Here is a 19,766-nt window from a genome sequence, read left to right as displayed (position 1 = left end):
CCTACTTCCCTATGTGCTGTTTTGTCTTATATTATTTCCTGGTGTAATCTTAGGAACCTGAGCTTCTACTACATTCATTTTGTTATGTTAGCATTCTTGTATATAATTCTATCTTCTTTTAAAATGATGGATGTGAACATGAAATAGTCCAACACTGTTTTCTATCAGAATTCATTTTGTGCTCATTTTTGCTAATCGCTCCACCCAGGCCACAACAGTGCCTACAAGATTAACATGACCTTGCACATGAATAGCATGCAAATTTGTGATGGCATTTATTCTTTCAAAGATTCTTTGTTATCTCCTAAATTTCTGGCTTGCCCTTACCTGCACATCCTTTTCTGGAAAATAAACAGTGTGACCTCCCTTTTATTAGTTGAAGAGTGGGGGCTGTAACATGACCACTCAGGAATTGAATCCACACACCTGCATTTTATTATGTCAGATACTGTAGATGACAGATTTCTCTTTCCCCAAACTGTCAGATGCCTGTATTGATTGGAAGACTCAGTGCCTACACTTTTGAGGTGCTTTTGATGATATGTTTCCTACCAGGAGGAGGACATAACTGTAATAACATCTATATTTAATAATTGTCATTTAAAAATCTGTGAAGGGCCGGGGATTTAGCTCAGTGGTTCCGGTGCCTGCCTCACAAGTGCAAGGTCCCGAGTTTGATCCCCATTACCAAAATAAATAAATAAATAAAAATCTGTGGAAAAGCTGGCCATGGTGGCATAGCTTTCTAGTCCCAGCTACTCTGGAGGATAAGACAGGAGGATGGGAAGTTCAAGACCAATTTAGCAATACCCTGTCTGAAAGTAAAAAAAGGCTACAGATGTAGCTCAGTGGTAGAGAACCTCTAGGTTCAATTCCCAGCGCTGCAAAAAAAAAAAAAAAAAATCAGGTCACTGTTTCAGTAAAGAAATATTGATGGGGCATGATGATACAGGCCTATAATCACAGCACTCTGGGAGGCTGAGGCAGGAGGGTTGCAAGTTCAAGCCTAGCCTGGGCAAGTTACCTTGCCCTAAAATAAATAAAGGGTTAGGGAGGTAGCTCAGTGGCAAAGCCTTAGGTTCAATTTCTAGTACCACCAACCCCCCCCCCAAAAAAAGAAAACTGGTTCGGTACACCTGTAGTATTATATGTGAAACATTTTGACACGCCTGCACTCAAGTTGAAAGCAAAATACTTTAAAATTGGATGCGTATGGATAAGAACTGGCTGTTATCACATGATAAAGAGAAAGTACTTGTAAAAGTTATATGGCACCATTGTCTACTACTCCCTCCAAGAAGTGATTCAGTTGTGAAGGAATTTTTTATTTCATCATATGAAAGTAGAATATACTAATATTTATGAAGACATGCTTTAAGTCATTGTTCTCATGGAGGAGCTCATGATGAGCTCCTTTTTGTGTTTCTTTTTGATTGTAAGTAGCTAAGGGAGTTGGCCAAGTTAGAGGTAACAGGAAATAACCAAAGGTGAGCTCAGGTAAATTGTTTTTGTGGTTTCAGCTGTAGTTAAAATGACTCAGAGATATATGTTTCTGTACCAGAGCTGAAGTGAGTATTTCTTTCTTCATTAAGAAAAATACACGCTAAAATATGAAAACAAAACTTAAAACAATAGCATTTAGTTTTTACAAAATGCCTATAAACTTTGCCCAGTCATTCCTTATTTCTCAGTCTTCCAATATAACGCATAAAAACTTGATAAGCTCAAATTAGAATACAAATGTTTGTTCTTGTTTTTAAAATTTATATTCATGGTTCCACTGATCTAGCCCTCTATAAGTATCGGGCTGTTTTTATCCTGGTTTCATGTTTGATATTGAACAAATAGAGCACATGTGTAAGGAAAGGCATACTTTTCCATGGTAAATTAGTAAAGGTTCCTGCATCTCTCTTATTAAGAAATGCAACCCTGTAACCACTTGAGTTTCCCCTTTCCATTTCTACTCTGCTTCCTGAGAATTGACTTACTCCCTAATACCCTTCCCAGCTACCATTTAACTTTTAGTTTCCATTTGTTATTTCTTTATTCAGCAGTCATTTTCTTTGTATTATATATACTATCTGTGGCATTGGGCATACTAACATGTATAAGACACAATGTAATCCTTACTCTTAAGAAAATGTTGGTCCAGTTGAAGTGGACAAAAAGTGTGCCATTGTAGTGTTTTCAGGACTAGAGATAATGCAAGAATATTAGAATTGCCCTCGTGGATTCTGGTGGAGAGAACGATGACTAATCAAAATTCATAAATGGAAGACGAGTGCAAATTAGACACAGAGGAGGAGGGATCGAGTCACATATGCCACAGACTTATTGTACATTACCTTACCAGCCGCTCAGGAGCTAATTTCTCAGGGGTGATGTGTGATCCAAAATGTCCCCACTCTTCTGAGAGTGTAATGTTTTGTGTCTTTCTCCCATATGTGTTATGTGAAGTTTTCAGTAAGGTCAGAAATGTTAGAAAAGACTAAGGGACTGAGTGCTTTTGAGGCTGGGAAATTGGAACACCCCCTTTAGGTAGTCTAATCTATAAATTGTGAACCTTTAGTTTTAATATGATTTATAAGAAACCACAGAGTAGTTGTTACAAGTAAGAAATTATGATGGATACATATTTTTCTCCTTTGCTCTATGTATGTAATTAGGTTGTTAAAGTCCCTATTTGATGCTGTGAAGCATTTTTTTCAGACACAAAGCAGTTAGAGAAAAAGCCATCTAAATCTCTTGCTGACCTTGGGAGGCAAATCTGTCAAGTATTTGGACAGAATTAAAACTGATTGTTATCTCATGATTTGAGGTTTTGAGCCTGCAGTAGTCACAGTCATCTGCATGATGACATTGCCTCCGGAATAACTTGGAAATGCATGCTATGCAAACAAAATACTGTGATCCCTGCAACCTCTTAAGATTGAAGGATTAAGAGTAAAATAATAGGGCCGGGGATTTAGCTCAGTGGTTCCGCCGCCTGCTTTGCAGGTGCAAGGTCCCGAATTCGATCCCCGGTACAAAACAAAAAGTAAAATAATAAAATGGTTTTATAATTTTAGTAGTCCTTCATGCACTCATTAAGAATTTGAATTAGTATCCCTGTATACCTTCACTATTTGAATTGGACAATCCTTGAATTTCTATTTTAAATGGATCTAGATTTCTTATTTTATGAAATAAGAATGTTTCCTATTTGATCTCATAGTTTAGTTACAGAGTTTTTAAGCCAACTAAAAGTTTTTCACTGAGAGCCTTCATAGTGTAGTATTTTTCCAGGTTTTGCAATTTTTTGTTTCTTAAAACTTTGTTAATTTTTTAAGCAAATGAGCCATACTCATGAAATTTACTAAGTCAGGTTATAAAGAAACAGTTTATTTATGATTCCACTATACAATGACAGGTAATAGTTGATGTTCAGCCTATACACAGAAGGTATAAATTTATGATGAACTCCAACTGTAAACCAGTATTGGAACTGCTTACAAGAAAAGAATGTCTCAAATTATGGATGAAGTTCCATACCATTGATTTACTTTTTTAGAAGTTAACTCCTGTACATAGTTAGAAACTAGAACTGTGGTTCTGGTAAGGAATAAAGAACCTCATTTTACTAAGGTACTTCCCTAGTAACTGCATTTCCTGCAACCTGCTTGTTATTATTTAACTTGTTAAAATATACACCAAACCTTTTAAAGGCAAGAGGCTCAAAAATAGACTGTAAGATGCTGTTGTTGTTAATGAAAGTTTTTTCATTGAGCAAGACTAAATAGCTGACCACACATTTATTTGGCATGGCAGCTCTTCGCAAGCAACCCTGGAAGGCTTATTTGTAACTTTGCAGAGATAATGTGAGTCTAAAGTGTAGAACTGGGTCACTCAGCTACTGTGGGAGCCTCATCATTCAGTATCTTCCTAACTCTCTGCTTTTACTGTTCTCTATTCTTCATTATATACATATTTTGTATAAGAATGATATCGTTCACAGTGGGAATTATAAACATTTTGCAAATGTAGCCTTTTATGAACAGAGATTTACTGTGGGCATATTTAAATAATCTGTTACTTTCAGCATAAACTTGGTAATTATATTATCTATCTTAAATTTATCAATTTTAAATTTAAATGAGCTGATTTAAATTTTTTTTTAATTTTAAATTTGCTGACTTTTTTATTCCTGGTACTGGACATTGAATCCAGGTACCTGGCACTGAGCTACATCCCCAGCCCTTTGTATTTTTGAGATAGGAATCTTTTACTAAATTGTACAGCCTGGGTTCAAATTTGTGATCTTTCTGCCTCAGCTTCTGAAAGAGCTGGGATTATAGGTATGGCCCAGCTAAATTCTTTGTTTCATCCTCCCTACATCTCTGCTGTATCTAAACACTTGACACCATTGACTTATAGTGGTGATACAAAATCTCTTAATGTCTTAAGTCCATTGACATGTCTTTTCTAAAATGAAACATGTAGAACTATTTTTCATTTTCTGTATTGCAGATGATGAGATTACTGGACCTGACAAAAGATACCTCTAATTTCCTCTCCTGAATTATTATTTTTCTTTATCTCAAGAACCTAAATTAACCTGACTTTTCCAAAAGTGAGAAACAGATGCTTTGTACTCTTATCTTCAGTGCTAGGAAACATAATTCCCATGCCAAAATAATAACATATTTAGACAATTTTAAAGCAAGTTATTTCTTCATTTGAACAAGTTCTATGGGATTCCAGACTGCTAATACTGAAACAGTAATCACTTGTGCTATTTTATAATTCATATTTGACAAATATTAATGGTCCCTATTATAGCCAACTAGACTTACTGGATCAAAAACATTTTGAACCTGTATTTTCAAACTTTTCCTTTTTTAGTTAATAGCCAACAGGGCTTAAAGTCTAAATTTTTATTTTTATTGGCAGGAGGCTTTTTACCAGTTTATTAAAATGATCCTGCAATCAATATAATTTTCTTTTCATACTTATAGCTAATTATATAGGTTTTTTATATTTAAATTTGGATTATATCCTTAAGAAATACAATGATTATAAGTGAAAATTAAAAGAATCAATATGGTCATGCTTTGAAATTGTTGTTTAAATATTAAAAGTCAATGTTCAAACTATTTGGGGCCAAAATAATAAAAATTTATAAAATATAAAATTTATACATGGAAAAATATGCGGAGTATATTTATTAGTATGTATATCCATTAGGACCTATATTGCTAAGTGAGTATAGATCTGGAAGAAGTTAATGTAAGTATCTTTAAATGGGTTTGTAGTTCTCTGATAAACAACACTCTCCTTCTGTTTGTCATCATAGGATAAAAGCTGTGTAAGCTTGTATATGTTCATTTTTACTGCTACATCATGTAGTGTGCTCTTAAGATTGAGATCTTACTCCCCAGGAAGCATTTCTGTCTAAGATTAATTGCCCTTTTAAAATCAGTGTTTGATGTATTCCTTTAGCTATATCCTGGCTTGGTTTAACCCCCTTTGACCTGACCTCACTATTACTGTGGCTGAGTCAAAATCCTTCAGCATGATGTATGCACTTCAGATTTCAGCCTGTGGTTTTTCATGTTGATGGATTCAATTAGTTGCCATTTTACTAATGAACATATCAGAGGTTAAAGGATTTGTCAGATAAAACAAAATTGTTCAGATTAGTGCTAATCATAAAGCTCATGTCTTTATTTGTTTAAAACTTTTTTAGAAGAATTAAATTTGTTTTTCAGATGTTTTGTTTTCTCCTGGAACGTGTAAATATGAACCCATAGAACTATACACAGTGGTTATACCATTTGACCTTAGCTTTTCTGTTCCATATTTACAAGTATAGATTCTTTTTCTGTTTGTTTGTTTTGGGTTTTTTGTTTTGTTTTGTTTTTTTGAGACAGGGTCTCGCTATGCAGTTCAGGCTGGCCTTGAATTCACTGTGTAGCCCAGGCTCGCCTCGAACTGGCAACGATCCTCCTACCTCAGCCTCCCGGGTGCTGGGATTATGGGCATGCACTACCATGCCAGGCTATGAATTTCAAAGGAAATCATTGAGTTAAACTGAAAAATATCTTTCAAACAACATAGCCGTAGAATATTAGGGCTCGTTTGACATATGGATGGTGTCCTATACTGAATTTACATGTTGAGAGCTCTATTTACTTAATCCAGAAGGTTTACATTGCTTTCAGAAATTGTTCAAGCATCATTTAATTTGTATAATCATTGAGTCCAAGTTTTTGTTGTCCTTCTTTGGACAATGGAATTGAATAAATCAAAGTACGTATTAACACAAGGCCAAATTCTGATAGCCCTTTGTATGACAATCACATAATTGAAATCATGGCTTTTTTAAGAAAATCTGTCTTTTTATATGTCTAGTACTAAAAATAATTAACCTTTTCCCATAACTTTTGAGTACAAAAGAGAATTGTAGTGACTTTGCTTTTTGTTACTAAACCATGATCTTTTTAAAAACTTGTCTTCTGTCCTCATTTTCTTTTCAGGTAATACTTTTGACACCCTGAAAGTGGTAGAGAAGGAATCACTCATATTATTAAATAAGTATTATAGCCAAGCCCTGTGGTAGGCTCTACTGGGTGCTTTGCTTAGATATCCCATCTGTGAAACCATGGAGATTAGAATTCTTTAGTATATGTGCTGCCGAAGCGAGCACAGAGATTAGAATTCTTTATTCACACTATAAAATGAGAAACAGGGGACTCACGGGTTTAGGTGAGTTAAGAATTCAAAACTGAAAAGATTATGACTTCAGCTCTGAAAGACATGCTTTGTTGTTTAGGCATAAAAGACACAGATACTAGAACTAGAGACCTGTTAGTGATCCCTTATTCTAAACCAAAGTTTTACAGTTTGTGACCCACAGAGTTGTGTCAGAATCAGTGAGTGGGATTTGGGAGTAAGGCTCTAATCCCACATCTTCCCATACTACCCTGTCTTCACTTATGTTGCCTACTGGTTTTCTCCATAACATTTTGAAGAAAAATTCTACACCAGTATGATCATAAAATTGATTATAGGCTGGAGGTGGTGGCACATGCTTGTAATCACAGCACTGAGAAGGCTGAGGTAGTTCTAGGCCAGCTGGAACTACATAGTGAGGTCCTATCTCAACAAAAAAACACACACAAAAAGGATTGATTCTAGACAACATTTAAAAACAGATTTTACTCCAGAGATTGATTCAGAAGGTTTGGAGAGGAGCCCAGCTTATGTTTTTTAATCTCATGTGATCCTGATAGCCATATTTATGAACTATGCATCTATTCAGATACCTTCATTTTATATTTAAAGAGATAAGCTCCAACTAGAGTCATTCATTACTAGAACTAGTACCTAACTCCCAATACATCTTTCATTAATACCTCATTAACTTTGGTGCATGGTTGGCCCTGTCTCCTTTATGTTTCATTTATATTATTTTATATTGCTGTATTTATTATATATGTGCCTACATAGAGCAACTTCTTTTTACATATACATAAAATATTCCCATTGTTTTATGTTTGTAATTTTCACTAGTAATTAGTGTAGCTATTGTGATTTTTCTTTTTTCCCTGATTATTTTTCTCTGTAATTGCTATCATATATAACCAAAATATGTCTGAATATAGTTTTCTCAGAATGTAGCACAACTCTAAAAATGTTCACTCTAAAGTTGATGCTGGTTTTAAAAAGTACTATGAGACATTGTACAAAGTAATGGCTTGCATTTTTCAAATTGTCAAGGAATATAGAGAAATTAATCTGTTGTACATTAAAGGAGAGTAGAGAGACTTGGAATTTCAGTGCAGTGCGTGAATTCTTCATATGTTTGAAGTAGCCCCCAAATTTTTGTATCATGATTGCAACAATGTTACAGAAGCCAGGCCTTTAAAAAATGGATTAATGCTGCTACATAAAGGACTTTGGAGAGTGGTTTGCTCTCTTGCCCTTCCAGCTTCCACAATATGAGGTCCTAACATGAAAACCCACACCATGTGTCAGTACCTTGATCTTCAAATCCCCAGCCTCTAGAACTGTGAGAAATAAGTTTCTGTTCTTTATAAATGACCCAGTCCCTAATACCCTATTAAAGCAGTACAAACAGACCAAGATGATATTAGACTGGATTCCAGATCAGAGAAACAAATTGAATAAGGACTGTCTAATAGTATTATATTGTTTTTTGATTTTGGAAACTAGTTATGTGAAATATGTTAGAAAATACACACTATAAATCTAAAGTAATATCAAAATCAAAGCTACTCCCCCAAAATGACATGTATTAAAGATTACAAAGAATTAGTTCACTTGATTCCTGCCTTAAATGTTTGCCTAACTTAAAGCTTCAGAGTAACTTTTAAAAACCCTCAGTTGGGGTGGAGCTCAGTGGTAGAGAGCTTGCCTGGCATACCCAAGGCCCTGGGTTGGATCCCTTTACTGCAAACAAAATCCCTGAGTGGAAGAGATGTGAAGTAACATTTTTCTCCTGAGTCATTTGCTTTGTAGTGACATGTTTCTCATTCTAAGTATTAAGTTCTAGTTTCCCATTTTGTAACAGGCATATTTACCAAAAATATGGTTTACTGTAGTATTACCTTTTATTAGAAAAAAGGAATATATATTAATTTTCATCATTGCCTTTGTTAGTCTTCATATTGCCAAATTGTGCTACAATTATACTTTGTTGTTTTGTTATTTTGTGGGGTTTTTTTTTTTTTTGGTACCAGGGATCAAACTCCGGACCTTGCACTTGGAAGGCAGGCAGCGGCACCACTGAGCTAAATCCCCGGCCCACTTTGTTGTTACTAATGGTAGCATGAGTTAAAGTGTTACCATATGTACTTGGTTTATCTAGAAACATTTTTAATTTTTGTTGTTTTAATAACAAAAGGAGTCTTTACAAGTTGAGTTCTTCTACATAGCAGGAGTAGCCATTAGAAACTATTCTCAAAACATTAATTTTAGCAGTATTTTCTATCATCAGTAAAGTTATCCAAGCTGTGAAAACATTCACTGACTAATTACTATATGTCAAGTACCATTCTAGCCAGTGGGGACACAGTGATGAATAAGAAACTTTAGATGATATTTCCAAGGAAACTGCAGTCCCATTCTAAGAATAATCCCTCTGTTGACAATTATGTTGTTGAAGGAAGTCAGAAAACAAAAAAGATAAATGCAGGTGAAATATTTGGACAAATGTATACAGTAACAAAATATATTTCACATCTTAAGCTGTTTTGTGAAGGGATATATTAGACTCTTCCTTAGTTTTCTAAATTTAGTTAATGGTATTTTTACATTGCAGATTAAAAGTGACCCCAGCTTTCAAAGTAGAGAATCAGTGCTGCTAATTCAGGGCTCTGATTACATGATCTATCAAGTTCGTTACACACAAAGTTCTGCACTTCTGTTGTATAGCTCATAAATCACAACTCTCCTTTGGTCTTCTGCCTTGTAACACACTGTGCATGTGGTGATTGTCTGCCATATTCTGTTTACTCCCACTGTTAAATATTGCTTTAGGCACAGTATTTTGGATATTGAGTTGTGACTAGTTTCTTCTACTATTTCAGAGGATTCAAAGGTGACTAGTTTAAAAATAAATGTTACACATAAGGAACTTTTACTCTTAATACCACTGCACTTTCATTTTTTGACTCAGTGCTAAGTAGGAGGAAAGTTCTAAGAATATTAAAATAGTTCAAAGAAATATATAATAAGAATTGGAAGAGAACTATACTAGAAATGTTTTCAAATATTCTGAGAAAGATTTAATACGGCAAAACTTCGGTGATTTAGAACTTACAAAGAATGAATCATTCCAGATAGAATACCAACATTTGAAATAAACTCTTCCCAAAGTACTATTCTCATACATTTTGCAGTACTCTGTACATAGCTTAATTTTTTATTTATAGATCCATTCCATTGTAAAAACCAATCATTGTGTTAATGCTGCATTCACAACTGTATGAAAAATATATTATAGATGCAACAAAGATTAGAAAAATTAAAAGTGAAAGCATATTTTTTTAGACTAGTAGCTTTACAAGGTAGTATCTTCCTGAAATTATGTTAAACCATAATAGTGATTTGGGGGCCCTGGGCAGGGTGGGGGTCGTGGTGGTGTTGTCTTTAGAATTAGTAGTATATATGTCAGGTTTTTATTTTTGGCATTTCTTTTTACCAGCTGTGTAGTGTTTTTGTGTCCTGAATTATTACCTCCCAGTGCTGTGCTACCTCTAATAGAAAGTCTAAATATTTCTTTAAAAAGATCTCATTTAGGGGCCGGGAATTAGCTCAGTGGTTCCGTCACCTCCCTTGCAAGCGCAAGGTCCCAAGTTGGATCCCTGGTACCAAAAAAAAAAAAAATCTCATTTTGGTGCTAGCACAGTCATAATCACCATAAGTCATTAGCCCATTTTGCCCAGACATTAAAGCACTAGGGATTGAAAAGTAGTTTTGAATACATTACAAAGAAAAAAGTAAGGTTATTTCCTTCATAAAGTTCCATGAATTCCCCCTTTTATTACTGTCTTCTATCTTCAGAAAGCTAAGAGATTTCCACATTATATTTTGAAGAGACCACAAAGGAGACACATCAAGTTATGTTACAGGAGTAAAGAAAAGGTTCTTTTGTGGGGGCATACCAGGGATCGAACTCAGGACCTTGTGCTTGCGAGGCAGGCGGCAGAACCACTGAGCTAAATCCCTGGCCCACAACAGTTCTTGATGGTTCTTTTTCTTTACTTTTATTCCTTTTCATAAGAGGAATTTTGTTTAGCTTTGTTTATTTTCTTATTAAGCGAAGATTGTTTCTGTTTACTTTTTTTTTTTTTTTTTTTTTTTTTTAGTACCGGGAATCGAACTTGGGTCCTTGCACTTGCGCAGCAGGCGACAAAACCACTGAGCTAAATCCCCGGCCCTGTTTCTGTTTACTTTAAAGGTTGTCAGTAGGTCATACCAAAATCATGGAAAACATACAATTAATCTTTTATTTGGAATAAAATTTAAATTTAAAAGAAAAGTGTGAATAGCAGCATACTTTTAATTAAGTAAATAGGTATCAACAAAAATAAATCAGATTTCATGACTTTAAGACAGGAATCCTTGAGTCAGACACTTATGTCTCTTCTGATTAAAATTTAAACTGGTGTTTGAATGTCTCTAACACTTTTTGAGATATACTTGGACACTACTGATAATCAACCAAGCGGCTTTCTGTTTTATTGAACACTTTTTCAGATGCTGATCTGATTCTTGATGATTTCTGGTCACATTTTTGTTTTACATTTTAAAAATACGTATGGACCTACTCCATATACTTGTCACTGTTAATAGCCATACAGTACCATTTTAACTAAAATAATTTTGGTCAGTGGGTACAGTGGGCTGTTTTCTCCACTATAGTTTCATTAACGTCAGTCTTAGGTAAGCACAGTAATTAAGAAAGAATAAATACTTTCACATATAACAACAGAATTTTTATCAGAATTGATTGTAACCCTCAGGTTTCTGTTTTGGGTGATAAGTTGTGACATTTTAACTTTCTGCACATCTGCATTTCCTGTTCAGAGGACAAAACAGGTTTAAAATCCATTTAGTTCACTAAGGATTCTGAAAAGGCAACAGATTATTTTTTTAATAGTTTTGATTCCTATTGATTATTGTTGGATTTCTTTCTTGGAATAGATGGGGGAAAAAAGAATCAAGTGATGATTCATGGAATTGAGCCAATGTTGGAAACACCTCTTCAATGGCTGAGTGAACATCTGAGCTACCCGGATAATTTTCTTCATATTAGTATCATCCCCCAACCAATAGATTGAAGGACCAACTCTTGGCCCGGATGAAATCATCCTGAAACATGATTTACCAGAGCATGTCAACCTTTACTTCAGTCAGGTTTGGTGGAAGCAACCTGACCAGAGACACTTTGCTGCTGCAAGCCAAGCAAGAAAGAGATTCCATGTCAGATAAGGCAATTGGGCAGGTCTTACTCTGTATCACCACTGCTTTCCTCCACTGCCGTCATTAAACCTCAGCCACAAAGAGAAAAACTCAACAGGACCACTGCAAGTCTTCTATTTTCTTGTAAAATATAATGAAGCTAAAACCTTTGGCCTAAGAAGAAAAAGGAAATATGTGCCACTCAGTTTGTATTTCTGATTAACAAATAAACAAGGGTATTTCCTAAGATGACCATGGTTGAACTTTAGCTCAAAAGAATGGAAACACTGGTTTAATTTTCACGAGAATTAGACTTAAGAAAGTAAAGGAAAAATTCTGTTATCAATAACGTGCAGTAATTTTTGTAAAAGATTGAGTTACAGCAAATCCATCTTTCCTTAATGAAAATTTCCTGTTTACAGTCTGTCTATTGGTATGCAAACAATCTTGTAACTTTGATAATGAACAGTAAGAGATTTTTAAATAAAGCCTCTAAATAATGTTTTGTCATTTAATAGCGTACAACTTTGTCACTTTTTAAGTACTTTTGACTCCCATATAGTAAATCACTTTTTTTTTCTGTTACTGTTTATCACTAGCATGGGGTGGATACAGGGCATAGGAAAACATCTCAGGAGCTGTCATAGAAGTTATTGATCTGTTCTCTACACACTAAAGGTATAGTGTTAACTGTTTATCCTTGTTGTTTTATCACTGTAAACCTGTCAGACCATAGTATGCTAAGCATCTGTATAATGTTGCATCTTTTTAAAACCCATTTCTTTCTAATATATTTTTCCATTGGCTCCAGGACAGATTTTTCACTGTGGTCCCCTGGCAGTCACTTTTTGAAGTCTAAAAATTATCTATTTCCTGACTGCAGTAGCTTTTCCTTAACTGTACCAAAAATATTCGGAAGGTACTGGAGTTCTTATTCATTATAAGGAAAGTTTGCTGCACTTACTTTAACAGGCTGCTAGAATTCTACCAGTTGTATTTGTGCACTACAATTGATTTCTTGGGAGCTTGCTTACTGTTCATGTTGAATGTCAACCCATTTGAGTATGCTAAATGACTTATAGTATCATACAATAATTGTTTTAGATTCCACAATAAAAATGAATGTTTTTATTTAAAAAATTATATAAATGTTCAAGTAAGATCCTGCTAGTGTTCATTGCTTCTGTTCCTTTTTCATTTGCTGATTTTTTACTGATTGATAACAAATTTATTCACAGAGTGAGATAAAGTTGGCCAAAGTTATATTCTGAAATGAAAATTATAAGTTACAATCAGAAAGTAAAATAGGGTATCAATCACAAAAGTAGAAGCAGGCAGGAAAAAAACTGGCCGATATAAACAAAATGAAAAGTGCTGTTTTAGTAAAAACAGGAAAAAATAGCAGTGTTTGAGTTACATAAGGAAAAAAGTCTACTGACTTGTACTTTTGCAGAAGAGATTGGTCTGAATATGATTGTTCACATTAAAAGTGTTTATTCATCTACTCAGTTTGGGGATTTTCCCCTTGATGTTTTGACAGACTGAAGTGAGTGTCAATGAGCAAAAGGATCAAAATGCCAGGGAGTGCTAAACCGAGATGAAGTGTGATAAGAATGGTAAACCAAAGTAGTCTTCCACAGAAGAGATCAGAGGAAGATTTTTGTAGTGGTCTGAAATGAGCTGCTGACCTTTACTTCCAGATTTGAAAGAAAATTTTATCAAGCCATTGAGCATTTTTTAACTTTCTGTTCTTTTTTTTTTTTTTTTTTTTGGTACCGGGGATCAAACTCGGGTCCTTGTGCTTGCGCAGCAGGTGGCAAAACCACTGAGCTAAATCCCCAGCCCTAACTTACTGTTCTTTATGATAGCAGTATCCTAACATTTTTACCCTTCTGTAATCCCAGGTAAGTCAGATCTCCAGTAACCCAGAGGAAGAATAAAACCAGAAATTAGGGCTGACTTAAATATTTTTATCTTTCTATTTGAACATTTAAATCTTGTGGTTTATTAAAAAATGCAGTAAATGTGCCTGTCTTTATTTCTAGAAATTGAAAATGGAATTTATATAAAACAGGTTAACCTTTTGGGGAAATAAAATTTCCTTCATCTTAAACGTGTTAACAAGTTTCTCATGAACGTAAAAAGGATGAACAATAAAAGAAAGTCTGTGAATGAATAGGAGAGGCCCACAGATCTCAAAAGTTGATCTCGTGTTCTTCGTGGAATGATGATGTGTAGACTATATTCCAGTCTGAGTATGAAGGGACTCCATTCCTGAAATGAGCTAGTGTTATGCTCATCCCATTCAGTGGAAACCAAATTAACCATTCTCTAAGAAAAAAATATATGATTTGGCATTGAATAATAATAACTTTTAATGATTATCTTTATGGGCAATTTTTTAAATAAACTATTCTAGGTAACTATTTCTTCCTTTTACTCTGCAGAAACTTAGTTCATATGGGTCTTAACAGAAAATGACAGTCTCACTTTTTATTATACTCTTGATATTTATGTGTGAGGTGAGTTGGGTTACATGTGCTATATAATGACACTAGTTTAAATAACAGTGTAAAATCTTGTAAAATCAGTGTAAAAAATGAAATGTGACCATATTTAGAAATATTTAGACCCATTTGTAGATCATCACTAGAATGGAGTCATTCACAATACCTACTTGTCTCTTTGAGTTCTGTCATTTTCTTAGGTGTTTTGTAAATATATTTGTCTCCTAGTCTGAAAGTATTAAAAATTCCAAGAGTGGGTAGGAAGAAGAGAGGGGGGCATGCTTCTTCAGATCATTTGAGGTTAAATGACACTTCAGAATTACAGTTGCTCTTTAGACTTTATGATGGTCCAAAAGTGATAGGCATTCACTAGGAACTGTATTTCAGATTTTAACTTTTGATCATTTTGATGCTAACAGTATGCAGTAGGATTCTCTGTCAACTTAGGCAGCAGCAGAGATCTGCATCTCACAGCCAAGCAATCTGAGGGTAAACAATTGGTACACTGCAGTGCACTGTATTGCAAAGATGTGATGTTCTGTGAATTAGATATATTAAATGCATTTTTTAACTTAATGACATTTTCATCTTATCCGTCTAAGTCAAGGAGCATTTGTATAAAAATTTATTTACTGTATAGCTAGGATCTTTCAGATTTCCTCTAGCAAGTGTACTATAGTACTATGGAATCCAGTAGGCATAATACAGTAATCGTAGGAAGAATTTTTAGATTCTTTAGTTCATTAAGTACTTAGGTTTCTAAAAACAACTATTTTTTGTTAACTTAGAATATGTTAGAATGATAAAGATGAGTAAGGATTTGGAGATGTCAGTGTAATTTGGCATATAAATTGATTTCTCTAAAAATCATTAGTTTTACTTTTCCTCTGTAGCCTATCACAAGGATAAAGTACAACTACACTTTTTCCTTTGTTTTTCCCATTTCTAAGTGGAGGATCTGCCACAGAGTTGGTGCTTTGGAAATATATATGGAAAGGAGAAATTAATGATTAATGACATTTTTAATTACCCTTATATTTCCCTATTAAAATTACCAGCTATAAAAATAGGAAGGAGCTTGTCATTTAGAAATCAGTACACAAAGTTCAGTTGCTCAGGCTGGCATCACTAATGAAGACGTGCTTACTCAAATCAGCTACTTTCAGTAGGAACCACTGTGGACCAGATCCTTGCACCAGTCCACATGCATTTTAATTGTAGTATGGACCGCAACATATATCTTCTGTTTCAACATCACTAATTTAAGCAGCCCCTCAAGTTGAAGCTATTTTCACTAAGCATCTGGAGGTATTTATTGATTCTGACCTTTTCATAAATGAGTGGTTTGTGTCTTGCTTTTGCTTCTAAAACTTCTGAAAATGAGAGCTGTTTTGTCCAGCATTTCCCAAACTTTTTGAACTATAGGATCTTTTCTCCACTAGTATCACAGCATCCTGTCGAACTCCAGCTTGTGAAATGCCACATTAAATCATTAGATTCTAATGATTTAGAATTTAGAGCATAAATCTTATTCTTCCCTTTCTAACAACTTTGGCTATTTGAAAGAAGCTCTGAAGCTTCTGACTCATCTCCAAACAAAACATTTCTTCAGCCAGATGTGTCCCTTTTTGTCAGTGTGACTACTGAAGTTCATTTACTAAGTATATGCTGATTATCTGATACTAATGGATTGGAGGGAAAAAAAAAAAACCTTTGCAGTCTTAAGATATGAGAGTTAATAGGAATCAGATGTGAATATTGGCTCTCAGAGAGTCACCATGAAGGTAGCTGAGAACCACAAAACTGAAATACGGCATTCTATGAATTTAATCACCAAGAGCCCCAGGTGGAGCACAGCTAGAGTCAAACAGAGGGCCCAGCTTCACAGGTGGGCGGGTCTCTCTGGCACTGGCACATGAAACAAGTATTTCTGATCTACCTAGATACTGAACTTGTTTGAGATCTGAGCACTGCTGTTTTATGTTATTTAGTGCATATTTTCCAAATATGTTGCTGAAAACTTCTATCTGTAAATTGTTTTGATGTTGCTATTATTTGATTGTAGAGTTTTATGTTTCTTTAACAGAGATGATAACTTACTGATTTATGACTAGTATTTAATCCCTATGATTTTGTGCAGGCTTAGGAAAAATTTTCATCCTGTCAGCATTTTTTGGATATACCATCTTAACCATGTCTCCCTTAAAAATTTTGATCATTTCCAGTGCCTGTATTTCTATGGTTTCTTCAATCATTGTTTTGAAATTCATTATCATTTAATGTGAAAATAGCAACCTATCATGATAGCTGTGAAGTACTGTAATGATGCTAGTGTTCAAGTATAGAATACATAGTGAGTAGTGGCCTCTGCATGTATCACCAGGTCCTGGAACAGACTTGAAAAGTGAGAAAGAAAATCATCTTGGGGTAAAAGCCAAGTAATTTTTGGACTGGAAAATACATGAGATATTGAAGAGAAATATGTATGTATTATACATATGTGCCAGATGGTTGTGATTCAGCAATAGTCTAACTCAGATATATGGTGATTATCTTCCATTATAGAATGCACAAAACCCACATATTAGTTGTAAAGAACATTTAGAACATCTTGGTAAAACCACCTTAACTACTGATAAATGTGTTAGGCATATTCTCCTGAGGTTTATAGAATTCTGATATATTTATTGAACAAATAGGGTAGTAGATGTTCCTTAAGTTTGGCCTTAAGGAACCTCTAATAGAGGAGAAAAGACATAATAACTGCACAGCATCATGCTGGGAAATTGTAATGAAAAAGGCACAAATAAAGTATTATGAGAAAATTGATCCGAGAGAATGATTTACTTTTAACTAATTTAGATGGCACCCTAACCTAACCCCTCAGCAGCATTTGACAGTTGATCACATCTTGTTTCATTCTTAAAACACTTTCTTCACCGGACACCACACCCTACTGTTTTTCCTCTTACCTAAGCCACTTTCTCAGTTTCCTTTGATTCTTCTTGATTCCTAAATACTGAAATGTCTTAGGGCTGAGGCTTTGGCTCTCTTTTCTCTAGCTACCTGTAGTACTTGAACTTAGCCTATGTTGACACCATGCATGTGTTACGTCCACTATTAACCTTCCCTCAGAACTCCAAACTTAATGTCTAACCACCTTGACATCCATGTTATGTAATAATTTAAATTTGGTGGGGATCAAAGCAGAGCACTTGGCCTCAAAACTTGTACCTCTTTCATTCTTCCTATCTTAAATGCTGCCTGATTCTCTACCAGTCCTAAAACCTAGGAGTCAACTTTTGTTCCTTACTTTGCTTTTCACCCATAACCTTATCTGTCAGGGAGTTTGATGAATCCTTAAGGTATACCTAGATATATCTGCTTATCATCTTCACTACCACCATGTAAATCTAATCAACCATCATCTTTCAACCTGGACTATTGAGTAGCCTCCTATCTGGTTTCCCTACTTCCATTCTTGCTCTTCAGTCTTCATATTGTGTTGTGTTTTCATATTTTGTTTTGTAGCTCTGAGTATCCAACCTAGGGCCTCGTACATGTTAGGTAAGAGGTCTACCACTGAGCTACATCCTAAAACGTAAATGATACCAGGGCAGTTCCTTGATCTAAACATTCCAGTGTCTTTCCATCTCACCCAGAATGAATCTAAACTTACCAAGTTCTGCTTCTTCTGGTCCTCATGACTGACATCTATCTCTCTCTACCTCAGCTACTTTGTTGTTTTTTCACTCTTTTATTAGTTATATAGATTAATGGGTTTTATCTTGGAAGATTTGTACATGAACATACCATTTTCACAGACACACCCCACTTTACATTTAGAGAGGTTTAATGCATATAGTTTGCTCATATCCATCCCCCCATTATACTTACACACCCTCATTCCCTTCTCTAATAGACTCCATTTTGATTTTTTTTGTCATCGTTTTTAGATTCCACATATTAAGGAGAATATGTAATATTTATCTGAGTCTGCCTTATTCAACATGATGGTCTTCATACCCATTTTCCTGCAAATGACAGAGTTTTGTTCTTTATGGCTGAATAATACATTATGTATATATACTGTTTCTTTGTCCATCATCTCTTGCACCTAGACTGTTTCCATATCTTGACTATTATGAATGGAGTGGTATTGTTAACTCTTATTTTTAGTAGTTTTGAGGACCCTCCATACTGATTTCCATAATAGCTGTACTAATTTACATTCCCACCAGCAGTGTAGAAGGGTTCCTTCCCCCACCCCCCATTCTCACCAGCATTTATTGTTTTTTCTTTTTCTTTTTTTTTTGGTACCAGGGATCCAACTCGGGTCCTTGTGCTTGCACAGCAGGTGGTGAAACCACTGAGCTAAATCCCCAGCCCTGTTTTTTCTGTTCTTGTTACTTTTTTTTTTTGGAGACAAGCTCTGCCTGTGTAGTGCAGACTGGCCTTGATCTCACTATGTAGCACAGGTTGGCCTCAAACTTGCAGCAATCCTCTTGCCTCAGCCTCACAAATGCTGGGTTTACAGGCATGCACCACCACACCTGGCTATTTTTCCTGTTATTGATGATAGCCATTCACATGGGGGTGAGATGAAATCTCATGTAATTTTGATTTGCGTTTTCCTAATGGCTAAAGATGCTGAACATACACTTATTGGCCACTTGTACTTTTGTGAAATTTTTGTTCAATTCATTTGCCCATTTATTGATCAGACTTTGATTTTTTTAGTGTTAAGTTTTTTGAGCTTTATAGATACTAATCCTTTGTTGGAAGAATAACTGGTAAAGATTTTCTTCTATTATATAAGCTGCCTTTTCACTCTGTGGTTTCCCTTGCTGTGCAGAAACTTTAATTTTATGTAGTCCTATTTGTAGATTCTTGCTATTATTTCCTGTACTTTGGAGCCCTATTCAGGAAGTCTTTACCTGTGCCCATGGCTTTTAAGTGTTTCCTCTATGGTTTCTTTTACCAAATTTATTCAGGTCTAATACCTAGGTCTTGAATCTATTTTGAATTGATTTTTGAACAGGGCAAGAAACCCAGATCTAGTTTCAGTCTTCTGCAAGTGGTTATCCCTTTTCCCAGTACCATTTCTTAAAGAGTCTATCTTTTCTCCAACGTGTATTTTTGGGTCCCTTGACCAGAATCTAATGGCTATAGTCATGTGGGTTTGTTTCTGTTATCATTTGTTCTGTTCGTTGATCTGCATATCTATTTTTTGTGTGTTTTTGTTACTGTGGCTTTGTAGTATAATTTGAAATTGCTCTTTTTGTTTAGGAT

The 19,766-nt window shown here is 34.9% G+C and overlaps 1 protein-coding gene across 5 annotated transcripts in view; it reads left to right on the top strand.

Moving 5' to 3' along the window:
- Positions 1–19,766, top strand: part of Atg5 (autophagy related 5) — a 215,909-nt gene that overhangs the window by 124,344 nt on the left and 71,799 nt on the right. For 3 of the 5 annotated variants that reach the window (XM_013076112.3, XM_004855441.4, XM_013076111.3), the window contains exon 8: positions 11,710–12,482. The exons of 1 other annotated variant lie outside the window; for it this stretch is intronic. In XM_013076112.3, the coding sequence (XP_012931566.1) occupies positions 11,710–11,846 (137 nt within the window). In that variant the 3' untranslated portion in view covers positions 11,847–12,482. Of the gene's footprint in view, positions 1–10,871; positions 11,665–11,709; positions 12,483–19,766 lie in introns of those variants that run through there. One more of the 5 variants, XM_087208691.1, reaches the window with a different exon arrangement.

Source organism: Heterocephalus glaber, unplaced genomic scaffold (assembly GCF_053883595.1).
Source record: "Heterocephalus glaber isolate CG9 unplaced genomic scaffold, H.glaber_assembly_v1.0 deba00000942, whole genome shotgun sequence".
NCBI lineage: Eukaryota > Metazoa > Chordata > Mammalia > Rodentia > Bathyergidae > Heterocephalus > Heterocephalus glaber.
This window is presented reverse-complemented; position numbering and strand designations above follow the sequence as displayed.